The sequence below is a fragment of the Nyctibius grandis genome, chromosome 5 (assembly GCF_013368605.1).
Source record: "Nyctibius grandis isolate bNycGra1 chromosome 5, bNycGra1.pri, whole genome shotgun sequence".
NCBI lineage: Eukaryota > Metazoa > Chordata > Aves > Nyctibiiformes > Nyctibiidae > Nyctibius > Nyctibius grandis.
Genome location: NC_090662.1, coordinates 16,546,990 through 16,567,838, shown reverse-complemented (window position 1 = coordinate 16,567,838; position 20,849 = coordinate 16,546,990). Strand labels below are relative to the sequence as shown.

At 41.9% G+C, this 20,849-nt stretch overlaps 1 protein-coding gene across 1 annotated transcript in view; it reads right to left on the bottom strand.

Moving 5' to 3' along the window:
- PRKAR2B (protein kinase cAMP-dependent type II regulatory subunit beta) overlaps positions 1 to 16,359 on the bottom strand; it is a 105,426-nt gene extending 89,067 nt beyond the window's left edge. The window contains exon 1 of the mRNA XM_068401532.1: positions 16,041 to 16,359. Within this exon, the coding sequence (XP_068257633.1) occupies positions 16,041 to 16,359 (319 nt within the window). The remainder of the gene's footprint in view (positions 1 to 16,040) is intronic.
- Positions 16,360 to 20,849: the final 4,490 nt, after the last annotated feature.

The following is a 20,849-nucleotide window of genomic DNA, read 5'->3' as shown; positions in this document are numbered from 1 at the left end:
CTCAGAGCCATATTTTTAACTGCTGGATCATTCTTCTTCCGTAAAGGATGATTATCAAGGGATGAGATTAGAAAAGACCAAACCTTAGCCTTGAGTCCAAATTCCTTTGTCTTGTGGATTTCATCCAGACCCACAGAGTATTTAAATAAAACTTTTTTGCACAATTTTTAAGTATCTCTTATGACTGGTAGGATATGGGAAAAGCTGCCATCAGTTATTATACTGCACCATATACACTGATTTTAAAATGTATTTATCACTAACTTGACAGACCATAAGAGCTTCATCAGGCCAGCCTACAAAAATAGACATGTATGTATTTTCTAAAGTATATAGTTTCATAGGCCCTGTAGGTGTTCCTGTATCATGGTCTTAAAATTTCTAGAAGTCTTATAGATTAACTCTATCCAGTCTTACAGATATGCCAATAATTTCGATTAACATGCCTCTTTCATTTGTTTCACAGCTCCAGAGCCAAATTCTCCTCTTTGCTATTAAAACAAGGTTACTTAGAAATCAAACCACTTGTATAAAATACATAGGATTTGACTGATACAAAATAGCAGTCAAATAATATTCTAAGATAATAGTACATATTATCTTAGAAATCAAAACTACTGATCAGCAAAAATAAATTTTTAAAACTGAGAACTATGATTACACTTGCTTCTGATACAAACAGAAAAAAGTAACAGTTTTATATCCCCTGGTGAGTTTCATCTCACAGTCTAACTGGAATTTGTGTGACTTTCCAATCACAGACTACAAAATTTCAACCTTCTTTCCACTCCCTAAAGTACAGTTACAGGCATTTGATTCCTCACTCTAGAAACACAGAAACCGATGTCAAACAAACTACACTAAAAGAAATCATCTTTAGAAAATATTGCAACTGTTGAATCTCTAATACACAATTTGTGCAAGAAAAAGTATTAGGCTAGTTTATAGAGAAAACAAACTTTACTACCTAAAATGTACTCCATAAAAATCCCTAACATTGAGACGAAAGCTAAATTCATCCCTTCACCTAGAAAAAAGGGTAGTTCTACAGCTCTGTAAACTGTTTTGTCCTGGAACGCAGAACACAAGTTAAACAATGTCAGTTCCTAGCCAGAAGCAAATATAAAGTAGAGTTTCCGGAATGAATGCGTAAATCTTCTTGGCTCTGCCTCTACGTTTTTAAAACAGTGCATGCGTTTATATTCTGACCTTTGTACATTTCCAAATGAAAACAAAACAAAACAAAAAAAATCACAAAGAAATACTTTTCGGCAATAACCAGACTCCTATTACTTTCTGAGTGTCAGTTACAATAACACGTAACTGCCATAAGTGTAAGAGCAATTGTGTTTCTGTTCTTGATACTTAGGAGGAAAGACAGAACCTGACCTGTCAATTTTAAATTAGTTTCAGCACAAGCCATTCAAACACTGGAAACAAGAAAGAGTGATTTTGTTTTGCAAGTGATATACCAATTCCTAAAAAAAAGAGCAATTAATAAGGGCTATTGCATGCTCTGTTGCTATTAATTGCTGTCAGTAATAACTACCTCATTTCAAGAAAACTGCTTCCTGCTTGATTTCTTTTGCCTCGGTTCACAGAAAAGTTTATACCACTACATTATCCATCTACTTGTTCTTACTAGCTTCTGAACTTGCTGAACAATTTCAATTAAATTTAACAATGAAGAAAGCCTCAAAAGGAAAGGAGTTCCTACTAATTTGTGAAAATCAGCAGCTGATACCAAACTAGTATCTGCCATGAAGGAAAGGTCACACAAATTCAGTATTGGTCTGCCTCATCTGGCCTGCCAGCCAGATAATTGGTACTAGACGGCTCTGACCATCAGTACTGGATGGCTCCGACCATCAGTACCAGACGGCTCTGAAGCAGGCACTGAGGTGCTGCCCCATCTGAACACTGTAATGTACCTTCAGTAATGCGCTTCCTGAATGAAACTAAATGTTTCAAGGATATGATACACACTCCACGTCATACACCAACTTTCTTTCAGGCCATAAAACATGTTTTGTTTTGGTTTTACCCCAACTGAACTGAAGACATACCAACCAACCAACCAGGGTGCTGGAGTAACTTCACACTATGATTTTTACACTACGATTTAAAGAAACAATAGAGGCATGTGCCAGTTTGTATGTTTAGTGCTGTGTAGTCAGTTTTATTTGTTCTTCACAAGCACCTGCATGACACCTTCAGCAAATAAAACATCCAAACTTGAAAACAAAAAAAATTCCACTGAAGAGGAGGTTGCAATAAATGTTGAAGGTGAGACATCAGATTGCAAAGTACTGAGTTCTACCACAGCCACGAATTATAACTCCTTCCTCAGAAGTAAAACACATCTTAGAAAGCGCAGAAAACTTTAGGCACATGAGAAGAACAAAAACAATCTTGCTCGATGGTTGAATTTCCCCATCCCAGTGACACGATGCCTGCCGGGGGCCGGGGCGCCTCCAGCACTGTCCGCCTGGACAGCTCCTGCCCGAGGTGAGGGACCACCAACCAGCTCCCCAAAAAGGGACCCTGGGTTTGTCACCTCCAAGCCAGACGAGGTAACAAACTTCCTGGTTTATTAGGGAGACGCTAACATGCTCCTTAACCTGTAGGATTTCAGGACATTTCTTTTTTGAAGCTCATTTTTTGCTTTGCTTTGATTCTGTCAAGGATTCAGATGCTATAGTGGCAGAATTCTTCCAGAGTTAGATGTAAAAACCTTTTTCTAACATAAAAAAAAGTATGTTCCAGTAAGCACCCAATGAGGTACAGGCTGACACCAAGATCACTACAATGATCTGGATCCAAGAGAACTTGCCTCTTCTTCTGAAAGGCCTATACATGCACCTTACTTCAACTCACTCCCAGATTGTCTTCCATTGTCTGGTGTTACAGCTATGAAGACAGTGAGTGTCATGCTAGAATTGTAAATATCAACCTGCCTCCTCTTGATTGAGAAGTGTGATCTCACACATTTCTGTGATTTATCTTCCATTACCGACAAGCAGAACTGCAAGTAAGCCTTTATCTCAAAACAAGGGAAATGGATGTTAGCCACTGATTGAGCTTCTGTATAAACAGCAGGTCAAGCAATCTTCTTAATTTTGCAGATTGCAAAAAGCAAAAGAAGGAAAACAAAACACTTGGTACACTCTTAACAGTAACAAAAGGTGAAAACCAGAAATGATGTTACTGTCTTTTACTGCCACTTACTACTGTTTGTTTCTTTCTCTTTTTTTTTTTTTTTAAAAAAAAAAAAAATCCAGTGTATAAGGAAGATCCTTTAGCAAAAAAAAAAGATAGCTGAGATGGAAGAAGTAGGTTTCAACTCATTGCTTTACTCTTATGCTCCAAATAACCTGCCGGGAAAACCCTCTCTTTGGTGGAGATGGATCAATGGCATCAAATTTTGTCAGTATCATGAAAGTCAGGTCTTTCTAGTAGTATTTACAGAAGTTCACATTAAGAAACTTCACTCTAGAGGCTGTGCCACACTCCCAAAACTCCCCAAAAACACAGTCAGAGAAGAGGACAAATGCCTACACATTTGCATGGAAAGCATACCTTTCTCTCACAAGCTCAAACTGTTCTTCGATTGAGACTTCCCAAGATTCCGAGACTTCCCAAGATTCCAAGACTTCCTTATATATCCCAAAGCCTGCATCTGTGCTGAATGCAATGATTTGAAGGATGGACTTAGCGGAAGTATGAAATTCAGGTGCTGAAGCAAGTCCAAAGAAGAGCAACGAAGCTGGTGACGGGTCTAGAGCACAAAATCTTATGAGTGGCTGAGGGAAATGGGGTTGTATAGCCTGAAGAAGACTGAGGAGAGACCTTATCGCTCTCTACAACTACCTGAAAGGAGGTTGTAGCGAGGTGGGTGTTGGTCTCTTCTCCCAGGGAACAAGTGATAGGATGAGAGGAAATAGCCTCAAGTTGCACCAGGGGAGGTTTAGATTGGATATCAGGAAAAATTTCTTCACCGAAAGGGTTATCAAGCATTGGAACAGGCTGCCCAGGGAAGTGGTGGAGTCACCACCCCTGGAGGTATTTAAAAGACATGTAGATTAGGGACATGGTTTAGTGGTGGATTTGCCAGTGCTAGGTTAATGGTTGGACTTGATGATTCTATAAAGTTTCTCTTCTTTTTCCAATTTTTTGAGGCCGTAACCTGGCAAGTGTCAAGAGGATGGAGCCAGGCTCTTCTCAGTGACATCCCTTGACAGGACAAGGGGCAATGGGTGCAAGCTGGAGCACAGGAGGTTCCACTTAAATTTGAGGAAAAACTTCTTTACTGTAAGGGTGACTGAACACTGGAACAGGCTGCCCAGAGAGGCTGTGGAGTCTCCTTCTCTGGAGACATTCAAAACCTGCCTGGACGCGTTCCTGTGTGATATGGTCTAGGCAATCCTGCCCCGGCAGGGGGATTGGACTAGATGATCTTTCGAGGTCCCTTCCAATCCCTAACATTCTGTGATTCTGTGATTCTGTGAAATAATTACAGATGGGCCATTTCATATGACAATATATTCCAGATAGACAGCAAACTGGGGCCCACTTAAAACAGCAACTCCATTTTATTAGTGTTCCTAAGAAAGCAAAACCAGAAGAACAAATTACTTCTTTTTGCAAGGTGGATAATGGAAATGAATCTGCATCTACTCCCACCTCAGCTGCCAGCAGCAGCTACGTTCCAGTAGAAGGACAAAACTGACAGATTGGCAAGGGAGACATGCAGATAAATACTGCAGATAAATTTTTACCAAGAACTGAAGTTAGTAGTATCTAAGAATAAATAACCATCTACCTACTTTCAGAACAATTTTTTAATATGTGCATTAGCCATTAAATAGTATTTCCTGTAGGTTGAGGCAACAGGAAGGAAGGCAGGCTGTTAACTTTATATTTAAATTACCTCACAACTGCTTAAATAATGTAGTGATGAAGGCTAGATAAGAGTTTCTCATGTTTTGAGTACCTATTAAAAACCAACAGAGACAGATAAATTATCAGCTAAAAGATGGCTTTTAGAGAAAGATGCCTGAACGTTACTCAAAGGTATTGAACGAAATAGCTGGAAAGAGAAAACACTATGCATTAAAAACAGGGGAAAAAAAACAGAACTAAAGATAAAATGATGACTGGGTGAAGTACTAAAGAGACTCGTGAAGAAGCAGATCTATAAAGGTACCGGATCCTAACTCCTGAGACTCAATAGAAATTAGGCATAAGTTGCGGGGGGAAGTCTGTCCCTCTAATGTTTAACAGTGCCTATTATCAAGAACGTACATTTTTCAAAACTCATTTGTGATGAGAAAATGGTTTTATTAGAAGGGTAGAAAACATTGTGTTCAAAGCCTTAAGAAAATTTTAACATATGTCTATAGTACACATCTTAATTGTTTCTGCTGGTAAGTGTGATGAGTTCACAAACATTGTTCTGGAAGAGAACAAGAAATCTCAGGACAATCCCAGCTCTCCATTAGACAAAGGTTTTGTCATTAAAGCTCTTAACCATTGGTAATCCAGGAAGAGTGTTTATACTTACTAGCTTGTAGACATTCATTTGCAAAACCTTAAAAAGCAAAACTTGAAAATTTCTTGATCGACATCTATTTCAAGGACTTGTGACATTAGTCTGCACTTTTTACCAAAGGCAATTACTGGCCTAACAATTGAGTTCCTTAAGCATCAACAAAAAGAAGTGTTACAGCTTCAGAGAGAGGATCTAAAAGGGAACAAGTTCAGGGGTGAAAGTAGTGGGAAACAAATCAGAAGGACCAGATCAGTGCAGTGACAATATACACTCATTTGTCGGGTCATCCAAAAAAAGGCCACAACAATGCTGCCATGGACAGCTTGAGTTCAAGTTAATCCATACCCAGCAACAGTTACAAATGCTTTATAACTCATCTCAATGGATTTTATTTTTCACACTAGCATTACAAATTTATCATTAAAATCAGAATGGGAAAACACTCCAAACCTTTCAGCCTGTGCTCTCAGGCTAGCAAGTCTGAATGTTTATGCTTGGTTCCAGCTTGTATTCATCCCAACACCGAGAATTCTGTACATCTTTTATTTATAGTCTATACTGAGGCTTTGCAAAGAATGTTTTCTTTCCAGTGTTGGGCAATGATTTCTTTTCTTCCTGTCTGGTATGTTTTACAATAGATGTGTCTGGTAAAAAGTTATACTATGAAGAGACTATCACTATTTATAAAAACATGTTTTACATCGGCATCACAGGGATTCAGAAGGGATTGATGCTGTTATAAAGATCTTTATACAAGCAGGATGGCATCTGGAACAACTCTGAGCAGGAAAGATCATGTTACTTCTCCTCCTTTCAAAAATCTATTTTATACAGCAATTTTCTAGTCCCTCCATTAAGGAAGTCTTCATAATATTTACTAATTGGCCCTTTTAGCCTAGCTTTACAAAAACCACTTTAGTCAAATAACTGGAACAGTATGTGTAAGAAAGCTATTCTCTTTATCAGCTTTTACCTGCTCAAGCTCTCAGCCTCAAATTCTTGCTCTGATGATTTTTTCTTAATATTAGTATCATTAAGCAGAGCAATTTAAGAGGCAAACATACAGGTGAAAAACACTTTCTGTTGCTACAGCATCGTTTTTACCACCCTACCTTCCATTATCGAGAGAGTTATAGTACAATAAGGCAAGCTGACTAAATTAATATTTGGATTTTTTTGTATTGTTTCATTCCTTATCATTTCCTCATTTTATCTGTGATCCGTAAATGACTTTTCTGAGCAGCAAGGCTAAAAGGATGCCTTTTATGGAAAGGATGGCAAACTGCCATATGGCTGTTGTTCAGTTCACTCTGCATACCTTGTGCCTACAACCTGCATTTTACTCCCATGCACTTCAGGCATCCCTGCCTGTCTATATTCCTCTTCATTTCAGATCTCACACTTTTTTGTGTGACGTGGTATTATTTAAAATGCTGAATGAGGCACCGGACATTTGATTAATATAATCTTTTTGATGAAGCCCCAAAACTGTACGTCTTCTAGGTTACTTGCTGTATTGATTTAAATCTGGATTCATGTATTACGCTGCCTACAGACTGCAAATAGGAATTCTGTGTGAGTAGTACTGCTATTTTTATCACCAAATGCACAAAAACTTGAAATAGAGCTCTTTACATTTTTAAATGAAACATAGAATTGACAAACATGAAGCCTTTCTTCAAGAAAAAAATGTAATAACACCAGTCAATTAGAAAAGTAAAAATGAAGAAAAAACAAAGCCAAACTTCACCCTCTTCAACAACATCTTGTTCAGCACTATGACTGAAAACTGATCTACAGAACAAAAACATATCCCATAAAGGAAAAGATTAAATAAAAAAAGAAGTTTGTAATTACTTGTCATGATCAAAATTCACAGTAAGAACATCCTGTTCAGTTCCATGAAGTAAACAGGTTATCACTCCTACCCAGCAAGTGAAAGGGTTAGCCTGAAAGGATTCCCTGAAAGGGTAAGGGTTTTCAGTATAAAACTTCTGCCTAAAGCTGTCTAGAGTTATCTGTGTCATCATCTAATCTCCCAAATAAAAGGAAAAAGAAGTATATATTTCCCTTAGAATTCTCCTAAGACTGCTTTCAAACACCACAATTGATGGATGTTTATGGTAACAATATCTACTTACATATGTGCATATTTCTTTTAACAGATTTACCTAGCACATAGTAACTCATGCATACATGGACTTTATCTTTTATCCATCCACGTAACAACCTACAATATAAAAAAGACTATGTGATAAATGTATCATCCCTAGTAAGATCACCTTTTTCTTCTAATTCATGTATGTCAAGACCTACCCCAGCAGCAGAGAATAATGAGCCATTTTAAATGGCTCTTTTTCTCAAAGCCTTCTCCCTCCTTCATTCACTTTTTAAAATCCACTCACCTTTTTAAAGCACAGAACTTCTCTATAATTACACTCACTTGAAGCTCAAAAGAAGAGCTCAAACCTAGAGTGGGAATAGTTTTTCTACAGCATGACTTCAAGGCATTCCCATTAAAATAATAGTTGGTGAAATAACCACTGTGATTTTTATTAAGCGCTAACGGAAGGGACATTTCACAAAGTGTTTGTTATGTACTATTCAGTATTTCATTTTTCCATCAGCACCAAAACCATCTTAAATCTCTATGAAGACTGCAGCTGTACCCATGTGCCTACTGACCTTCTTGACGATGACCACTACTGTTATTTTTTGAAACAGAAAATGGTCGAGAACAATCTGGATTCTCCATGAAAAACTCCAGTTGAAACTTCCATTGGAATACATGCTCATTAGAATATAAGTGTTAGGAGTCTCCAGACATGGTAATATGACAGATCATCATGTCAAAATATTTAAAAGATCTCTCAAGTTCACATTCATGCAATGCATTGACCACTAATTTTAGTTTAAGTTTGCATTTATGATCTTCTGAAATACATTTATAAGCCAAACAGAATTTCAATTAAAAATTCAGGACATAAATTTGGGATGTATACATGAGGAGAGCAGGGCTATATCTGAGTAGAGAAAATAAAAGCAGAGAATTTAATGCGCTCGCTCTCACATGCGCTCTCTATTATCTTCCTCCCCTTACTTCAGTTCTGTCCCTCCTCCTTCCTCTTGCTTTTACCTTTGCATTTTCCTTACCACATACTGACTCCTTTTCTGCCTCTATGTCCTGCCTTCCACCTTGCTTTCTTGTTTCTTTCATCACCATCCAACAAATGAAATTTCCCAATCTAGAGGTCATCTTTGATACTGGCAAACCAGAAGTGCGGCAGCAGCTCGTACCTTGATTAATCTGTACCTTGTGACCTAAATGTGCAATTTCCAAACCATATGTTCCAGATTTACAGGAGCAGCTAAGGCCAATAAGTCTGCAGAGATTTGACTATTTAAGGCAGATTTCCCTCAGACTGAGGGTTCTCACTGGACAGAACTAGATACAGAATGCAATACTTTTGTAATTGGGGATAAACACTGAGATATAAATGTATGAAACCAAGCTTAACTTACTGACAGATGCATGAAGCACCTCTGTGCAGGTTACAAACGCTAGGCCATTATGTTTGTTTTTAGAACTTCAATAGGAGTACATTCTAAAAACAGGCACTTTCTTAGTGGCCACGGATACATCTTTATTCTGTTCACTAAAAAAAAGTAATTGTTTTTCCATTCATGTAAGTGCATAAACAAGAGTAAACACAGGGAACAAAAAATGTAAGGTTTCTTTGGGAAACTGAACCAAAGTCAGCAAGTGACAAAACTCCTAGAGCATTCTTGAGGAAGCCAGTTTTCCTTTAAAACAGACATGATACGTGCAAGAAACAGAGTGGTGGTGTGCAAATGTTAGTACTGACACTGTTTATACCTTATCATTCATAATGCAATCGTTACGACGCACGCCAACAAAATTTTATGTCTTCCTATATTTACTGAATTAATGCTGTTCTCTTTTTCTGAGGTGAGCAGTCAGCCAAAATAAGTTTCAAGTTGTTTCTTTAGAGAAAAAGAAGATGGAGATAAATTCAAATGTTTTTGGTATAGTTTTACTACTTTTCTGTCCTTCGGTCTTTCGAATTTTCTCCTGTTTCTCTTAAATGCACGGACACAAACTTTAACAAAATAACAGCCAGCAGAGACACCTTCACTCACGCACGCTTTTGTTTTGAACGGGGATACACATATACTTTCGAGTGGAGGCTGCTATCATTTCAACTAAATTCTTAATACAAACATACTTTTTTTTAAAAAAAAGTGGTTCTAGCAAAAGTATGCTCTTCATCTACAATCACAAATATATGCACATCTGAGGGGGAACCATGCTCCTTACTACAAAGACTACTAAATGCTACCCAATACAAGTTCATATTTCTAGTTGCTTACAATTTTGTCAAACTAAGTTTTTGGACTGCAGTTCTCCCAACCTGAATAGAACACCTGGGTCACATTAAGGGATTAAAAAAAAAAAAAATCAGGTTTGCTTTCCAAAATAACTATTAGCAGAAAGAAACTATTTTAGTTTGCTCCTGTCAAAAATACCAGAAACCATCATTTCAAAAAGCTCTATTATTCTGAAGATTTATAGCAAGGATTGAAAGCTTTGTGGTTTTGTGACTGCATATACTACTAGATAAGAGCGGCCAGTAGCCATCCCCTGACCACCAAGGCCCACTGAACCAGCAAGGCACCCATCCACAGAGCTAAAATTCACAGAATCACAGAATCAGCCAGGTTGGAAGAGACCTCAGGGATCATCGAGTCCAACCGTTGCCCTGACACCACCCTGTCAACTAGACCATGGCACTAAGTGCCATGTCCAGTCTTTTCTTAAACACATCCAGAGATGGTGACTCCACCACCTCCCTGGGCAGCCCCTTCCAATGTCTAATAACCCTTTCTGAAAAGAAATTCTTCCTGATGTCCAACCTGAACCTCCCCTGGCGAAGCTTGAGGCTGTGTCCTCTTGTCCTATTGCTAGTTGCCCGGGAGAAGAGGCCAACTCCCACTTCACTCCAACCTCCCTTCAGGTAGTTGTAGACTGCAATAAGGTCACCTCTGAGCCTCCTCTTCTCCAGGCTAAACAACCCCAGCTCCCTCAGCCATTCCTCGGAGGTCAGACCCTCCAGACCCTTCACCAGCTTGGTCGCCCTCCTCTGGACTCGCTCCAACACCTCAACATCTTTCTTGAAGTGCGGGGCCCAGAACTGGACACAGTACTCAAGATGCGGCCTCACCAGTGCCAAGTACAGAGGGACGATCACTTCCCTAGACCGGCTGGCTACACTATTCCTAATAGAGGTCAGGATGCCAGTGGCCTTCTTGGCCACCTGGGCACACTGCTGGCTCATGTTTAGCCGGCTGTCGATCAGCACCCCCAGGTCTCTTTCCACCGGGCCGCTTTCTAACCACTCTTCCCCCAGCCTGTAGAGCTGCATGGGGTTGTTGTGGCCGAAGTGTAAGACCCGGCACTTGTTCTTGTTGAACCTCATGCTGTTGGTCTCGGCCCATCTATCTAACCTATCCAAATCCCTCTGTAGGGCCTTCCTACCCTCCAGCAGATCGACACTCCCACCCACCTTGGTGTCATCTGCAAATTTACTGAGGGTGCACTCAATCCCTACGTCTAGATCATCTAGAAAGATATTGAACAGCACCGGCCCCAGAACTGAGCCCTGGGGAACACCGCTAGTGACCGGCCGCCAGTTGGACTTTGCCCCATTCACCACCACTCTGTGGGGTCGGCCATCCAGCCAGTTTTTAACCCATTTAAGAGTCCACCCATCCAAGCCCCGGGCAGCCAGTTTGTCTAGGAGGATGCTGTGGGAGACAGTGTCGAATGCCTTACTGAAGTCTAGATAGACTACATCCACAGCCCTGCCCTCATCTACTAAGCAGGTCACTTGGTCATAGAAGGAGACCAGGTTGGTCGAGCAGGACCTGCCTTTCATGAATCCATGTTGGCTGGCCCCGATGCCCCGATTGTCCTGCATGTGCTGTGTAATGGCACTCAGGATGATCTGTTCCATCACCTTTTCCCTCCGAGATGCTGTCTGCTTCCCAAACACCCATCCCAAATGGTCTCTTACCCACACTATGCTCTGAACTACAGTTGACACAGTCCAGAAAAGTGCACGGAGATACAGCCCAAAGCCTTGCCAAGGAGTGCACCAACAATGCCAGGCTCACACGCTCTCAAGGCACTCGTCTGTAACTGGAAACTGCTCCAACGTGGGTCTGAGTAGGTTTGTCCTTATAACTATACAAATAATGCATTATTTCTTTTTATATTTCAGCTGAGTGTAGAAATTACTAAAACTTCATTCCTAAAGTCAGCTAAGCACACATTAGATAGTAATGCTTTCAGCCACCACCCATCATAACCCAGATTTTAATTTGAATATACACATTTTTAAGAAATTCACGTTTTGCTATATGGTCCCTGATTTAACGATATCCTACTACAACCTAGACATTTTTATATTGCCCCTTTGCTCTTATTGACTCCTTCCACTGCTCTAATCTACCCGTTAACATCACACTACAGACCTGCAGGAAGGTTACGAACTGTTCAGTGCTTTCTGGTTTTGTTCGATTTCAGGAAGAAAACCATAAGTAAGGTTAACAGAACTGATGAAGTACCATTTATCATCACAAAGCTGGCATGGATGTGGTTGTGGGCAAAGTTTTCTCCGATGCTCTGGTTTCTACAATTTACCTATTATTTCAAAATTTGTATGAACAGTATGTATGTAAAGCAATTCAGACTGAACAAAGGAACTAAAATAAAGACATGCCTTTAACATTGATATTGTAAGCTAGAATCCATGTTTTACCTAAGTAGTGATCTCATATTATTTAAGCATGATCAGTGGGTAAAGCTGAGATATATACTTGCATTTTCTAGCTCAAGTTTTCAAGGAAGGAACTCAAAGCAACCAACACACCAACAGAAGCACACGGGGGAGGAGAGGGACAGCTGTAGTATTTTCCTGTTAAAATACATCACTATCTGAGAAAAAAAACACCAAAACAAACCAAAGTAAAACAAAAGAAAAACAAAGTAAACAGAGGCTACATGATGCCAAATGGTACATAGAGCATTGCAAGTTTTGAGTTTAAAGAACAGCAATGTTACCTCTAAAAACATCTCTACTAATTCATATTAAGGCTAGGCAAAATATGAATTTTTAGCTATGACAGATATTTAAAAACAGTTTTTACAAATGACAGGGGTTATTACCCATCAAAATAAGTTGCACATCGACACATAAGTGGTAATGTAAAGAGAAAAGTACAGTCATTTGTAAAAGAAAAATAACTTACTGAACATTTTCAAATTTTGCAGACACAGTATAATAAATTTTAATATGCACTTCAAACCTGCAAAACGTTAGAAGAATTTGCTAAGAAGGGGCTCATTTTTATGTATATGTCCTATTCAATTTAGTAATTGCTATTAGTACTAGCAGGAATTAGTTTTGGTCACTGATTAACACTAATACACCCATGTAGGACAACTTAACATACAAAAAAACAACAACAAAAAAAACAACTAGAAGACCTAAAAATCATTCCCAAATTAAGCGGTATGTTCAGAAGGGGATAATCTAAATGCTCTGAACCTAAAGAATGTCATTTCAGAGGCCACCTTAACTCCAGGTGCCAATTCAGAACTACGACACCAATACAACAGAGTTCTCCCTCCAAACAAGGTAACTGCTTTTACCTTTACTTGATTTCTGCAACTGATGCAGTGGACACAGCAGAGGACCTGAAGAGAGTTTAATTCATGGTTCGCTATGACTCTTAATCCTGAGGACAGGTTTTTTTCTTTTTTTTCTTTTAAATACAGCTTATGCCTCAGCTCATCATTTCTGAAACAGGATAATGCTGATGCACCTTCCAAAATGCATTTCAAGGACAAAACTAATACTGACAAAGAGTTCAACTGCAGTGCTTGTAGGTATTTAGAAACACGTACAAAAAAACCGTTGCAAACAAAGCATATACAAGGAGCTCTCAACAACATCCTGTTTGAATTAATTAAGGAATACTGTCAGCCTGACATTTCATATGTACTGCTTTAACAAAGAAAAGATACCACCACCAGGTCTGAGCTCCTTCACAGAGGTTTTTATTTTACATTTGCTTATAAACTTGCCCAATTCGTTTTCCTCTCCTCTATGAAAGCAGTATCCAAACAGGACAAATTGACAATACAGAAGCAGTTTGACCATTCATAAAAGCAAAAAAAAAAATGAAAAAAAGAATTCCCCCCTCACAACTTAAGTTCAAGAATTGCTACTTCTAGAAACAGAAAGCAAAAGCACAAAAGAAATATGCTTTTAAATTGGTATTTAAACCCATTAAATGATGACTTGAATACAAGCTTTTATGCCTCCAGTTATTAACAAAAGGCTGAGCGGATGTATTGTAATGTTACCTTAAAAGAGTACATGTTCAAGGCACACGTAAAATTTGAATTTAACATACACACTCCTGCACAATGCACATATACACAAGCACACTATTAATAATAATTTACTATAACTTACTTATTATTCACTTTACACTTGGTTTCACAAATATTTCCATTTTTGTTACTTTTAATTGTTAATTATCCTGACAGACTATTACAAGCCATAATACAATTAAACTTTCAAAATATATTAGGCTTAAAAATGTGATATTTTAAAGGGTTTTTGTCAAATGCATAAATCCATTAGTTAAACTAAGTCATTCTAGCATGCCCCTTAATGAGAATATTGACCATAATGGCTTTCCTTCTTCATGATCACAACACAAATAATATTGATCACAGGTATTCATTAGAGAAGCTTAGAAAGCTCCTTAAAACACCCTGTAAAGTTTTACATATGTAACACATACATGCTAATAAATCAAGCTACATTTCTGCACTTCCCCCCATACAACATTCCAGTTCTCCATTCACCAATGAGTCTGTTTAGTGTTACAATAATTCGTGTTCAAAAACCACGTCTAGTGTTAGTGAATTAAGATAATAATTTTGTTCTTCCACGTTATCACCATTTCAGTTTTCAAAGGCAGCAAATTTCCAGATTTTTACTAATCTCACATAATCAGCATTAGAGTCCAAAATTACCACATAAATCTGCAGAACCTGATTGACAGATTCAAATTCTCATTAAATACACATGGTATAGCTGCAAAGAACAGATGAAAAGAATGACAGCTGTCTTCCAGCGTAACATAAAGCATTTAGAAAACTTACCCAGTTCTTAAACATCTACATTTTTTCCTGATAAAACGCACATAAGACATTATTTTAAAAACTGTACTGATATTCATCTAGCAAACAGCTGGTTTCTGTACTCTGCTAAGTAAATCTATCTCCAGCATGACTTGGAGGGATGAATGCTTCAATGATCTGACGAGATATACTTTAGTTTCAAGCTGTTCTAAAAGAAATAAGCTAATGATAAAGATACTTGGATGCTTTCTCTTCTCCGTCTAACCTTATTGTCCGACCTCTCTGCATTTAACTGCGCTGGCTGACCCTTCGGTTAGCCTGGTCTTGACACAAAGATGAAGCGCTACACATCCATCAGAGACAGCTACTACTCGTCCCATAAATCAGAGCTGCTGATGGATTGACATTGCCCTGAAATAAAGCCTGTCAGCCACACAAAGATAAGGTACCATTAGCTGCGTGCAGGTAGGTGTTACCCTCAAACACAAAGATACTGCACACATTCTTTGCTGTCTTTACAGCTATGCTTGCTCTACAGGCCCTTCCACCATGCAGAAAATTTCACCCTGGCTTTCAAGAAGAAATTACGTTTTACATCGTGCTCTGCTTTTTGAAACATGTAAAATGCTATGTAAATGCTTAATCTATGTGAAATGCTTAATCAAGTGCGTAAATACAGCAACATGCCCATGTGAGGTGTTTTCTAAGGCAGATGTACCATTGGGCTAATTAGAAAATGTAGATTTGCTCTCTTGCGCTCTTACAAAGAGGAAACACATAGATCTTGTGTGAGGAATATTACAGGCCTGTACGCTATAAGCAACACAGCTGCAGACTCCGGCGGTACCTGTGTGCCCAACACCCAGCACTGCTGAACAAAAGGGAACAGCCCAGGAGGTTAAAGTTTGCAGCGGGAGACGGGAAACCTCCCGCGGGCTCCGCTCTTCGGCCCCAGCGCAAGCGGGGGAGCTGCTCCTCACGGCCCCGGCTCCTGCCGCTCACTGGCCCCTCACTCACCCCGGCACGACCCACGGCCACCGGCGCTGAGGCCGGGGCCTGTGGGCGGCCCACGCCCCCCGCCCCGCTGCCCGGGGGCCGTCCCTCACACAGACGTGAGGCCGCTGAAGCGGGACCCCCTCTCTTGCCTTGCCCTCCCCCTCCCCAGCTGCCCACCTGAGCCCGGGCAGCTGAGGGAGCCGCCCGGCTCGCTCCTTCTTCCCAGTGCCGGGCGAGGCGGGGGGACCTTACCCGGGAACGGCTCCTCCTCCTCGCCGCTCTCGGAGTCCGTCTGCATGGGCTCCTCGGCGAAGTTGACCCCGCGGGCGTCGGAGGGGGCCCGGCGCGGCGGCTGGCTGCCCCTGTCATGGCCGGGCGCGGGGGTGCCCGCCTTACGGCCGCTCGCCTCCTTCTCCGCCGCTGCCGCCGCCTTGGCCGCCGCCGCCTCCTCCTTGAGGCGCCCGAAGTACTGGAGGGCGAACTCCAGCAGGTCCCCGGGCTGGCTCCGCAGCACCTCCACCGTGAAGCCCTGCAGCAGCTCCGTCAGCCCCGCCGGGATGGAGATGCTCATGCCGGGGCCGGCCGGGGGGGCGCAGCCTGGCTGGGAAGGGGGAGGGAGAGGGGAAGGGGAGAGGAGGAGGAGGGAGAGCCCGCGGGCGGCGGCCGGGGCCGGGGGTCCGCAGCCCGGGGACAAGGCGCTCCCGGCGGATCGCCCGTAGGCAACGGGAAAGGGGCGGGCGGCGGCGGCGCAGGTGGGAGCGGGCGGGGGGCGGATCCGCGGGGGGCAGCGGCTTGCTGGCAGCCTCGGCGGCGGCCGCAGCGTCTCGCTCCGCTTCGCCCCGCACTTGGCGCGGCGGCGGCGGCCCCGTCCGTGACTGAAGCCTCCCCGCCCCCGCCGCCTCCTCCCCCCGCGCCGGGGAACCTCGCGCACATGTGACCCGGGAAACCATGACAACCTCCCGCCGGGGACTGCGGCCCGCAGCGCGCCGCCCGGAGGGAGTGCGGCGGGGAGGGGAGGGCGGCCGGCCTGCCCGGCCCGTCCCAGACCGGCCTGCCGCGGACCCCCGGCGGGGCGGAGAGCCCCTCGGGGGCGGGCAGGTAGGCCTGGCAGCTGGCTGGGGTGCTGTTAACCCCCCGAGGCCTCCCGCCGGGCTCTCCTCACGCCCCCTTCCCTTGCCAGGGCACAGCGGCCGCCCGTTTCCCCGGCTCCCCGTGGCTCCCGGGGTCCCCTGGGCTTTGGGTGCCTCCCCCCTGGGGTGGATCCGGGCATCCGCGCTGGTAATCGGCGGGGGTTCCTAATGAGAGGACGTGTCCCCACTCAGTGCAGGACCGCTGTGGATGTAGCATTTCATAGCTGCTTGCTACTGTGCTTTTTCATGGCCACGTACCACCTTAAAGATATTCCCCACTTCATTCATGTACGTAGATAACGCTATCTATTTATATCCATCTATATTATTTAGGGTGAGAGGGGTGATGTGGTGCAAGAAAACGTATCCTGTTTGTCAGCTGGTTGTCTAAGGTCCATGAAAAATTTAGCTGGAGAAAGAAACAATTATTAAGAAAAAGAAAAAAAGTCCAATTTATTGCTGAGTGCCAATGCTCAGCATAGACACCCTTCCAAGTCATGCTCCAAGTCCAAGAGACTACTTAGCAGAGTGGTAAGTAGGTGCTGCTTGTCATCACTAGGAAGCTTAAAATGTTTTGAGTAAGTAGCAATTACAGGTGCCGTGATTTTTATAAGGCCCTACTAAATGCTTCTTGAAAGTGAGATCCTTGAAATCCATGAGAATTGCGTCACCTCCTGATTTGTAATCACCTCTGAACATTTGTCCAACGTTTTTGGGTTCCAGAAATATCTGTTAGAGTCTTATTTTTATGCACCAGGCAAATTAACTGCTAAAAGGTCTAAGGTTGGGACTACATGGCTGTTTGATAATTGATTTCACTGAACATTCAGGATTACTCAAATTGCCTTGAAATATACTTCATAAGGGCTTAGGGTAAGATAAGCAGTCAAAATTCACGTTTGTAGCAGCAAGATACTGTAAGACCTGACTTTCAGAAAGTGATGTGACAACAAAATACAGCAATCCCTATGATGCTTTTCACACAGATCTGGATCTCAAAGCCGTTTTAAATCAAATTAGTTCCCAAGTGGAACCCAATGCTCCCTGTGTATGCATTTTCAAATGGAGCTTGGCTCACAAGTTGGGTCTTCAAAGTGTTACAGACCAGGCAAATTAGTGAAGTGAGTGATCCATGCATGCGTGGGTGATATTGCTGCCCTGTAGCAGGCAAGAGACACCTCTGCTATTGAAGCTGTGGAATACCTTTGAGCAACATCTTGTGACTTCATTTCTCTCTGCAGGAAAAGCCTACAGCTAGCCATTATGAAGTACTTATTTGACGTGAAATTCACTGATGTTTAGCACTGTCCAGCCTGAGGAACATCTTCAAGGTCAAGCTAACTCCTCTGGGGACAGACAAGGAGTGATCTCTGGGCTGCAGAAGATTGCTCCACCAGCAGACTCTAAGAATGGCTGCAGTGTCCTGGGGCCTAACAGCCTAGCCAGCACACCCACACTTCATGCCATGCCCCAGTGCTGGCATGCCCTGACCACAGCTGCCTTTACAAAGCACTGCTGGTGTACCATGTAGCCACATACATTATAATGGCCAAGAATCAAGTGCAGCAGAAGAGCTGACATCCGCACGTTATGGACAGGTGCATACCTTAGTCGTTCTAGAAGGTGGTTTAGATAGAAATGCCAGATTGGCTCATTTACAAGTTTAGGAGCTTAAAAGCCCTTTCACACCACTGAGAGGGCTGATCTGTCTGTGACCGGGTTGGGAGATACCTAAGCTCTGAGGAAACCTCCAGGAAGGGAAGTGTTGGTAATTGGTACCTTACAGGCACTAGGTGTTCTGTGAGTGTACAATATTCCATTTACTGGAGACTTCCAGGACTAAAAGGGTTGTCACCCCTGAGGTTTTCTCTTAGCCAGACAAGGCACTTTATTATTCTAGAAATTTATCAACAGCATAGTGTCTTTTGCCATCTAATCAAGGACTTCCCTAGCTTGCCAGAGCCTCCCATCCTCCCAGACATGAAAGGAGATTGCTTCTCTGAGGATATCCTCCACAGTCAGTCTTTGATGTTTGCATGCAAAACTGGGATAATTTGAATAAGAGATTCCTAAGTGGTGGCACTCTAAAGAATGTTTCTTTTTTAAAATTTTCAAAACAGCCCAAAACGTTTGTGTCTACGGAGACTTATCTTGATTTTTGGTGTATCTCAAAGGATGGCAGTGAACTTTGTAGTTCAAGTTGGTGTCACCTAGTTTCCTTAGATACTTTGTGTTCCAAGGAGCTTGCATTGACATTTAAATTGCTTTTAAATCCTCATAAGGAGGACAGCTGTCCCAAAATGTGTTATGTCTAGCAGAGTGAAGAGTTAGGTAATGAGTATCAGCTCACACTTCTCTGATGAGTTTTATTAGTTGCTACTAATTTTTGTGTCTCATTCTAATTCAGCTGTGAACATCATCTTGAAATTAAGAGAATGTAAAACCTTCAAACATCCTTCTGTACTGAAAAGGGATTGGGCAGAACATTCCCCTCACAATTACCAAGAAAATAACGTAAAGACTTGTGTTGTCTCCTTTCCTCCTAGCCAACAGATGCACTCTTCATAACACACTGCTTACCAGCTTTGCATGTCAATCTGTCCCTTCACCTGGTTCAAGGCTGTCAAAAACTAGGAGACTACAGCTAGCAGCTGAGAAATAGCAAGCACTGTGTCTCCCACGCGACAGTTCCAAACAGCATACTTCAGACAGTGGTTGGGACTGTTTCTGTCAGAGATTGGAGAATGAGATCTTTTCTGATCATGTGGAGGATAATGAACAGAGCGCAGAAGGAAGGAGCGACAGAGTTTCAAGCCTTGTCTTTATTAGGGTAAATGCAAATCTAGTAAATTTAGTAAACTTGAGCTAATAAAGTCCATCCAACAGCAAACTACAAGCCTTTTTTCTGCCAGCTTTCAACTTTTTGCCTGATAGGAACATCCTTCTGCAGTCCTTTCAAAGACATTCTCTCAAACAACCATCTTCTGATTAACCCTGCCTAAGCTCTGCAATGCAACACATGCCATACAGAGGGGGCAGGAGTGCGCACTTAACGTCGTGAGTTAAGACTGGGTAAAGCCTTTTCTCTCGAGTGGAAAGTAACTTTAGCAAGCATATAGTGGAGTAAAGGCTTTTAAAACCCCCTCTTAGTCACCTTCTTGGAGGCAATAGGGACTATAATTGTCATCTGTTTGGACCAGCTCCACAGCTAGCCCAAAAAGAAGAGACCCTCATCTCTTCATCTGTAGTGGGCTCTCTCCTAAGTTGGCAGCCTAGCAACTCCCAATGGTGGCTCTCAATGGAAAGTGAGTTCATATTGTACCGGAGAAAACACAGGACAAAACCTGGCCCTATACCTGTTGCAGTGTAGTAGGAAAAGACTGACGTTTGGGCATGGGAGATGTTACTCTCTGTATTTCCTGTGTTTTAAAGATTTTTGGTTTATGTTATCTTAAATCTTTTGTCCTGACTTTTGAAATTTTAAACGCAGACACACTTTGCATACTGCATGATTAAAAGCTGCTGCTGACAAGCAACATGCAAATCCCTTCGTGTTTTATATTTACTTCAAAATCTCTTTAGCTGTATGGCAATATTTTTCCTTGCTGGCTCTTGATCAAGCAATAGCTGGTTTGTAAGTTTTGAACAACCACAGTTCGTAGGAATAATTGTACCAATTCTGATCTTCCAAAGTACCTTTGAAATGTCACATATATTGACGTTTTTTCTTCTCAGCTCATGCTGGCTTGCTAGGCAAATCTTGCTCATAGAATTTTCTTACTAACATTTTTAACTGCAATCATTCAGCCATAGATTTTTTCAGCAATAACAAAACTTGCAGCTGGGCAGATCCTTAGTTTCTTGCTTTTCTATTCTTCTCATTAGAATGATATGTCACTATTATTATTTTACCGAATCCATGACCAGACCC